General features: G+C 58.7%; 2 protein-coding genes across 4 annotated transcripts in view; one reads left to right on the top strand and one right to left on the bottom strand.

The window, feature by feature from the left end:
- Positions 1-1,698: 1,698 nt before the first annotated feature.
- ZDHHC12 (zinc finger DHHC-type palmitoyltransferase 12) lies at positions 1,699-5,271 on the top strand. 3 transcript variants are annotated; one of them, XM_023199895.1, is made up of 5 exons: positions 1,699-1,853; positions 3,587-3,723; positions 4,042-4,119; positions 4,313-4,479; positions 4,628-5,271. In XM_023199895.1, exons 1-5 carry the CDS (start codon positions 1,754-1,756, stop codon positions 4,950-4,952), a joined length of 807 nt encoding a protein of 268 aa, XP_023055663.1. In that variant the 5' UTR covers positions 1,699-1,753; the 3' UTR covers positions 4,953-5,271. The 3 variants fall into 3 exon arrangements, with proteins under 3 accessions (XP_023055663.1, XP_023055664.1, XP_023055665.1); XM_023199896.1 differs by having other exon boundaries at positions 4,600-4,915; XM_023199897.1 differs by having other exon boundaries at positions 4,650-4,851.
- The window catches only part of PKN3 (protein kinase N3), a 19,686-nt gene continuing 16,794 nt past the window's right edge, over positions 5,218-8,109 (bottom strand). Inside the window, exons 7-12 of the mRNA XM_031934111.1 lie at positions 7,760-7,957; positions 7,531-7,607; positions 6,312-6,454; positions 6,123-6,230; positions 5,857-5,937; positions 5,218-5,746 (exon numbers count right to left, since the gene is read on the bottom strand). Coding sequence (XP_031789971.1) covers positions 5,534-5,746; positions 5,857-5,937; positions 6,123-6,230; positions 6,312-6,454; positions 7,531-7,607; positions 7,760-7,957 — 820 coding nt within the window. The 3' untranslated portion in view covers positions 5,218-5,533. The remainder of the gene's footprint in view (positions 5,747-5,856; positions 5,938-6,122; positions 6,231-6,311; positions 6,455-7,530; positions 7,608-7,759; positions 7,958-8,109) is intronic.

Genomic DNA, 8,109 nt, shown 5'->3' on the forward strand with positions numbered 1-8,109 from the left:
GAGTGAGGCTCTGTCTGAAAAAAAAAAAAAAAAAAAAAAAAAAGATGGGAATTAATTGACTTGCAACCAGGGGATGCAGTTAGTATCAGCTTCAGGGACAGCTGAATCTGGAGGGCTCAGACAATGTTGTTCAGACCGTCTCTCGCTCCCTCCTTTAGTGCTGCTTATCCATCTCTATGTGTCTTTATAAGTTGGTCTCATTTTCTCCAGCCACAGACAGGGTAGGCCCTCTCCGCCCAGCGTAAAGATGGCTCTCAGTTGCCTTATATCCCATTCCTTAGGCTTGAGATCCAAAAGAATGCCCCTTCCTCTCAGCATCTAGACAGTAATCTCACGGAAGGCCTGTGATTGGTTCTGCAGAGTCGAACGCCCACAGCCTGCCGCTCGCCATCCTATGGGGTGAGGGGCAGTCCCTCCAATCACATGGGATGGGAAGTCGATTCCCCAATCAAAAAAAGGATGTTGAGCTGAGAAGAACAACAGATGTCAGAGGAGTATCCTGGAGGAGCTGGGATGGGGCCAATCAGATGGAGGTGGAGGAGGATGCTGGTATCAGTGAGAGGTGCTGTGGAAAGGCAAGGCTGAGTGGGGAAGGCCCTGGGGACACAGGGAAGGAGGACAGCCTGAAGCCTCTGGCAGGGAAAGTCCGCCTGTAGGTGGTGGCTCACAGCAGGAGAGGCAAGACAGCCCCGTGCTAGACAAGGCGCTTCCATTATTTAATCCTCCCAAACACCTTAGGATGGAGACGCTATTGTCACCCCCCCCCCCCCCCTTTTTTTTTTTTTTTTTTTTTGAGACGGAGTCTCTCTCTGCCGCCCAGGCTGGAGTGCAGTGGCCGGATCTCAGCTCACTGCAAGCTCGCCTCCCGGGTTTACGCCATTCTCCTGCCTCAGCCTCCCGAGTAGCTGGGACTACAGGCGTCCGCCACGTCGCCCGGCTAGTTTTTTTTTTTTTTTTTTTTTTTTTTGTATTTTTTAGTAGAGACGGGGTTTCACCGTGTTAGCCAGGATGGTCTCGATCTCCTGACCTCGTGATCCGCCCGTCTCGGCCTCCCAAAGTGCTGGGATTACAGGCTTGAGCCACCGCGGCCGGCCATCATCCCCCTTATAGAGACAGAAAACAGCTCAGAGGGGCTCAGTAACTCGCCCAGGGTCACACAGGTAGGAAGGGGCAGTGCTGGGATTTCTGATTCCCGCCTAAGTTGGATCACCCATAGTCAGAATCTGCACCACATACCTCCACTTTTCTCTCCGTTTGCAATATCTGAGAATAAATAGCAGGGAGGTAAAGCTGTCACCACAGACCAACCTTGGGCGAACCCTGGCCCTCTGGAGACCTTAGTCATCACATCTTCGAAATGGGCACAATTCTGCCTCTCGGACTCACAGCAAACCGCCGGATCTTTTAAGCGCCCAGGGAGCTACGCGCATGCGCGAGGCTGCGAGGGCGGGCACAGGGGAGCGCGGGGGAGGTGCGCGCGCGCGCCTGGTCTTTCAAAAGTTACCTGGCGGGTGGGGCTGGAGTTAGGGGAGTTACCAGCTGCGCGCGCGCCGGCCCCGCCCTCAGCCTCTTCAGGCACCTGTTGGCTTGAGGGTCCACTCGGCCGCAGCTGCCATCCAATAGGCAGACTCCCTGATCCAGTCCGGCCCTGCCCAGCGCCCAGATCCACCAATCCCCGGGCGACCGCGTTCCCCTCCCTCGGAGGGCCCGCCCTTCTGGGCGCTTCTTCCGGGTGGGGCCCCTGGCCGAGGCGATGGCCCCCTGGGCGCTCCTCAGCCCTGGGGTCCTGGTGCGGACCGGGCACACCGTGCTGACCTGGGGGATCACGCTGGTGCTCTTCCTGCACGATACCGGTGAGCCGGACCCCGAGCGACCCCGGACCCACCCGATCCCGCGTGGTTCCCCAGACTTTCGGGTCTCACTGGGTCTCCCGCCTAATCCCTGGAGATCCTGGGATTGGCCCGATCTCCGCCATCTCCTGAAGCCCCCTCCCCATCTATCATTCCAATAGCCACCCGCTCTCAGCCTGATACCCCGTTGATTCCTGATTAATCCCAGCATCTTCCTGATCATTGCCAAATGCCCTGTCCATCCCAGGACCCAGCCGGTGCCCACCAGATCCAAGGACCGACTTGAGCCCCATGTCCCTTGATCCTGGGACCCACTAGTTCCTTCCCAGGAACTGACCCCAAATCTTCCCATCCGTATGATTAGGAGGCTCAACTAGATGCAAGGATTGGCATTCTGTCCACACCCACACCCTCCACACCCCCGTGGTCACTAGCTGCCCAAGTCCAGGCAACCCCTCAGGCAAGAGAACACCCCACGGGATGAGGCCTGTCTCCCATCTTCCCACAGATTCACCCACCTACCCACCTCCATTTCCCTCATTCCCCTCAGTAGCCCCCTACCCAGCACCTCACCTGCCACGGGCAGCCTCCCTCACTGTCACCCACAGCAGCCCCCAGCCCTCCTTCCATGGTGGTCCAGCCTCAGTTTCTGGACTGGGGCCCGTGCTGGTTTTCCTCCCAAGACCTCAGAGCTCCTCCACCACCTTCACCCTTTGGCCTAAAAACTTGCTCAGGTCTCCCTATCAGAAAACAACCCCCCTCAAAAGCCACCCTTTCTTCTCTGCTCCCCCTTACAACCAAGGGACGTGGGATTTGTCTACACTCGGCTGTCTGGTGGTCTCATGCCCCCTCATTCCTTGCCCTGCACCTCCCCAAAATCCTGTCACCACCATGGGCTGAAGCCACTGGACCCTTTCTTATGCCCCTCTGCAGCATCTGAGCCTGCCAGCTGCACCCTCCCTTCCATATCTCAGGCATTTCAGACCTGGCCAGTCTCTCACCATTGCAGAGCCAGAGACGCAGGACCCCTCCTCCCTCTCTCCCACATCCAGTCAGGTCTGGCTCCCTTCACCCAGCAGCCCCCTCTGTCCATTCCCTCCTCTCTCACTTCCTGCCAGGCCTTTGCAGCTCCCCTCTTCTTCCTCCTGGCCAGATTATCTGCCCCTAGGCTTCCCCTGATCCATTTCTCTAGCAATGAGGTTTTCCAAAACAGATCTGGCCTTATAACCTTCCATGGTTCCCTCTGACCCTCCAGATAAAGTTCAGAAGAACTGCTGGCCACACACAACCACTCATGGAACCAACGTCTCCAGGTTTTTGCTCGGCCAGGAAGACACTTCCCCACCTCCAACTGCAACCCAGCCCCACCCACTCCTGTTCTTTTTTTTTTTTTTTTTTTTTTTGAGACAGAGTCTTGCTCTGTCACCCCAGCTGGAGTGCAGTGGCCGGATCTCAGCTCACAGTTCCGCCTCCCGGGTTTATGCCATTCTCCTGCCTCAGCCTCCCGAGTAGCTGGGACTACAGGCGCCCGCCACCTCGCCCGGCTAGTTTTTTGTATTTTTAGTAGAGACGGGGTTTCACCGTGTTAGCCAGGATGGTCTCGATCTCCTGACCTCGTGATCCGCCCGTCTCGGCCTCCCAAAGTGCTGGGATTACAGGCTTGAGCCACCGCGCCCGGCCTCACCCACTCCTGTTCTACCCGGCCCAGCCTCACTGTGCTCTCCCGGCCTCTCCAGAGCTGCGGCAATGGGAGGAGCAGGGGGAGCTGCTCCTGCCCCTCACCTTCCTGCTCCTGGTGCTGGGCTCCCTGCTGCTCTACCTCGCTGTGTCACTCATGGACCCCGGCTACGTGAATGTGCAGCCCCAGCCTCAGGTAACCAGGGGCCCCTACTCTCACCAACAAGGACTCAACAGCCAGCACGTCTCCATGCCAGGCTCTGTGCTGCAGGCTCTTGTGGGGGCAGCTCAGTGAATCCTCTGCCAGCCCTAGAGCCCCATCCTACAGTAGTGAGGAAACTGCTGGGGCCCAGAGAAGGAAGAGACTTGCAAACATCACACAGCCACCCTCAGTCCAGGGTGCTCCGCCACACCCCACACCTCCATTCTGCACGGGATGGGTCCTAAACTCCACAACCAGAGCTAAGCTGGCCCCTAGGGGAGCTGCCCGCCAATGCCACCTGTCTCATTCCAGGAGGAGCTCAAAGAGGAGCAGACAGCCATGGTTCCTCCAGCCATCCCTCTTCGGCGCTGCAGATACTGCCTGGTGCTGGTGAGTGATGCAGAGACACTCACCTGGGAGAGGTTGGCCCAAAGCTGAGACTCCTCGACCTCCTCCTGCCCCAGTGCCTGGGCCTCACCCCTCCTCCAAGAAGGCCTTCCATCATCAGGCCCTGATTCCTCCCCTCAGTGGTGGGCTCACAGCAGGGCTGGCACTGAGCCTCCACTCTCCTCCATGCCCACAGCAGCCCCTGAGGGCTCGGCACTGCCGTGAGTGCCGCCGTTGCGTCCGCCGCTACGACCACCACTGCCCCTGGATGGAGAACTGTGTGGGGGAGCGCAACCACCCACTCTTTGTGGTCTACCTGGCACTGCAGCTAGTGGTGCTTCTCTGGGGCCTGTACCTGGCATGGTGGGTGCTGCTGCCCGGGCATAGCGGGAGGGTGGGATGTATGCTCCCACAGGGGTGGACAGAGCCAGGACTCCCAGGGATCCAGCACAGGGAGGGAAGGGCTCCCCTACCCTCCCCCAGCACCAGACCCCTGTCCCCTGCACTGCAGGTCAGGCCTCCAGTTCTTCCAGCCCTGGGGACTGTGGCTGCGATCCAGCGGGCTCTTGTTCGCCACCTTCCTGCTGCTGTCCCTCTTCTCATTGGTGGCCAGCCTGCTCCTCGCCTCGCACCTCTACCTGGTGGCCAGCAACACCACCACCTGGGAATTCATCTCCTCACACCGCATCGCCTATCTCCGCCAGCGCCCCGGCAACCCCTTCGACCGAGGCCTGACCCGCAACCTGGCCCACTTCTTCTGTGGGTGGCCCTCGGGGTCCTGGGAGACCCTCTGGGCTGAGGAGGAGGAGGAGGAGGGCAGCAGCCCAGCTGTTTAGGGTTGCTGGAGGCTGGGCTACTATCTTGTGCCTGAAAACCACGGGACCTGTCCCCAGCTAGGGTCAGCCCTTGGAGGGCCTGGAGTCGGTCACTCCTGCCCACTCCTCCCAGGCCCCAGAACTGAACTTCAAGACAGACAGATCCCTGCCTCGGTGGGCAGTTCTGCCTTCCAAGGAAGAAAGGGGAAAAAAAGGACCTGTGGGCAGCTCAGGCCCAAGCAGACCCCGGGCTCCACCCCAGCCCCACCCAGGCTACTGCCAGTGTACACTTTTACAAATTTATTAGTCTATAAAGCAAGTCCAGTCTTAAAAAGACAAACCATATCACTCCTTGCTGCGGCACCCTTTCTGGGCCAGGTCTTGCTGGGAGGTAGAGGAGGGCGAGCTGGAGGGGGAGGGGACACACTTTGCCCAGTGACACTGAGCAAAGCCCACAACAGTGGCCCCATGGCTGCCACCTCGAGTCCCAAGGGCTCCTAAGTACCCGGCAAGGCCTGGACCGCCAGGCAGGGCACACAGGTGGGCAAGCAGAGGCTCTATCAGTGTGTGGGGGAAGGGGACAGAGGTGCCAGGAGGTGCCCTCAGGGCTCCAGGAATCGCTCTGACACAAAGTCGAAGTCCCGGAAGGCGGCCTGTTGGCGGGCAGTGAGGAGGCTGTGGGGTGCAGGTGGGGTCAGGGCAGGCGGCAGCCCTGTGAACTCGCCCTCAAAGTAGCGCAGGTCCGCAGGGCCACAGAGGGTGGGCACGAAGGGGGGCTGGATGGTACGGGCGAGCAGGGCTTGCCAGTTGGTGGTCTGGGGGAAAAGGAGAGGTGCCTGAGATGGCAGGAACAGCAGCTCCATGAGTCACTCCGTGTCACCTACCCTGCCAGGCACAGGGGACCACCACCACCCCAGCCACTCACCCTGAAGAACGGCTGGACCTTGATCTCCTCCGCATCCTGCTCACCCGCCCCGAGGCGCTTCTCGGGGCACTTCTGGAGGAGCTGGGCAATAGGACAGGCGCTCACTTAGGTCATTCAGCCCCAGGCACTGCCATCATCCACAGGCCCCAAGCACGCTGGCCCAGAGCGCTCTTCGGATGGGTGGCAGGGGGTCTGCTGTCCCATGACGGAGGGCACATGGGCCTTGAGCAGCCATCCAGCCCAGACCCAGACCCAGCAGTGCTTACCTTCTGAATGAGCTCAAGCCCTTGCACCGACAGAAAGCCGGGATAGGGAGCATCCATGTTAACGATGCAGTCAAACACCTCTTCCTCCGTGTCCCCTGGGAAAGGGCACTATGGAGATGGGGGCTCAGCAGGATGCACGGGCCACCCCACTCCAACCCAGAGGCCCAGACAGCACACTCCAGCACTCACCTCACCCACCAGCATCTCATAGAGCAGCACGCCCAGCCCCCACCAGTCCACAGCCCGTGTGTACGCCTCCTGGGTCAGCACCTCGGGAGCCAGGAACTCCGGGGTGCCGCAGAAGGTGCTAGTCCGGTCCCCGAAGCCGATCCCTACAAATCAACAGGCACACCAAAAGCAGATTGGTGTGGCCTATTCACAATAACCTTAACAGCCAAGCCTCAGCCAGGGAGCTGAGCTTGTGCCAAGCCCTGCCCTGTACCCAAGGAGGTCGGAATGGTTATGACGCCATTTGACTGCATGCGGAGCCAAGCTCACAGGCTAAGGTCATAGAAGGCAGAACTCGGCCGGGTATGGTGGCTCACACCTGTAATCCCAGCACTTTGGGAGGCTGAGGCGGGCAGATCATGAGGTCAGGAGTTCGAGATCAGCCTGGCCAACATGGTAAAACCCCGTCTCAACTAAAGATACAGCAAATAAGCTGGGGCATGGTGGCATGTGCCTATAATTGCAGCTACTTGGAAAGCTGAGGCAGGAGAATCTCTTGAACCCTGGAGGCAGAGGTGGCAGTGAGCTGAGATCGTGCCATTGCACTCCAGCCTGGGCAACAGGGCAAGACTCCGTCTCAAAAAAAACAAAAAGAAGCCAGGCGCAGTGGCTCACGCCTGCAATCTCAGCACTTTGGGAGGCCAAAGTGGGCGGATCATGAGGTCAGCAGATCGAGACCATCCTGGCTAACACAGTGAAACCCCGTCTCTACTAAAAAAATACAAAAATTAGCCGGGCGTGATGGCACACGCTTGTAGTCCCAGCTACTTGGGAGGCTGAGGCAGGAGAATTGCTTGAACCCAGTAGGTGGAGGTTGCAGTGAGCCGAGATTGCACCACTGTACTCCAACCTGGGCGGCACAGCAAGACTCCGTCTCAAAAAAAAAAAAAAAAGATAAAAAATAAAGAAAGAAAAAAACAAGAGGCAGAACTCAGTCTCCTCTCCCAGCCCTGACCATAGGCTCTCCCTCGGGCCAGGTGCAGGCTGGGGCTCTATACGAGCCTCTAGGGCTGGGAAGAAAGGGCCAGTGTGCCCAGCTGTCCCCTGGAATGAGGTCTGGAGCAGTGGAACCAGGGCATCCGTGGGTGAGATTTCCTGGGAGATGCCATGTGCCCATCATCCTATTGGCCAGGCTGGGTAAACAAGGCTGGAGCTATGGATCCCAATGGGCAGCCCCCACCTTCCTTGCAGAGTCCAAAGTCTGCGATCTTCAGGAATCCCTGGGCATCCAGCAGAAGGTTATCCAACTTCAGGTCCCTGAGGGCAAGGGTGCAGATCAAAGGGAATGAGGGGGGCTTAGACCCAGGAAACAGCAACCGCCCCCGGAGCAGCCCAGGCAGGAGGGAGGCAGCGTCTGTGTCCTCACCCACCCCACCCCCACCCCCAGGCATCCCTGGGACAAAAGTCACCTGTAAATGATCTTCTTCTCATGTAAGAACTGCAGCCCCAGGACAACACAAGCCACGTAGAAGCTGCAGGGGTGGTTATGGGAGAACTCAGGCCCAAGACCACGGAGGCAGGGCAGGGAGGCACCAGGATGGCCATGGCTGGGGGATCCCGGATGTCCCAGCCAGTCAGAGATGAGTGAGACTGGGACAAGCATCATGCTGAGAGTGGGGCTTCTCTAACAGTCCCAAGGTCACCTCAATTTCCAGCTTCCTGGGCCCTTAAATGGTGCCAGGGACCAAGTGTTGGTCTCTGCAGTTGACACTCATCATGCCTATTTTTTTTTTTTTTTTTTTTTTTTAGATGGAGTCTC

This window comes from Piliocolobus tephrosceles, chromosome 14 (genome assembly GCF_002776525.5).
Source record: "Piliocolobus tephrosceles isolate RC106 chromosome 14, ASM277652v3, whole genome shotgun sequence".
NCBI classification, from domain to species: domain Eukaryota; kingdom Metazoa; phylum Chordata; class Mammalia; order Primates; family Cercopithecidae; genus Piliocolobus; species Piliocolobus tephrosceles.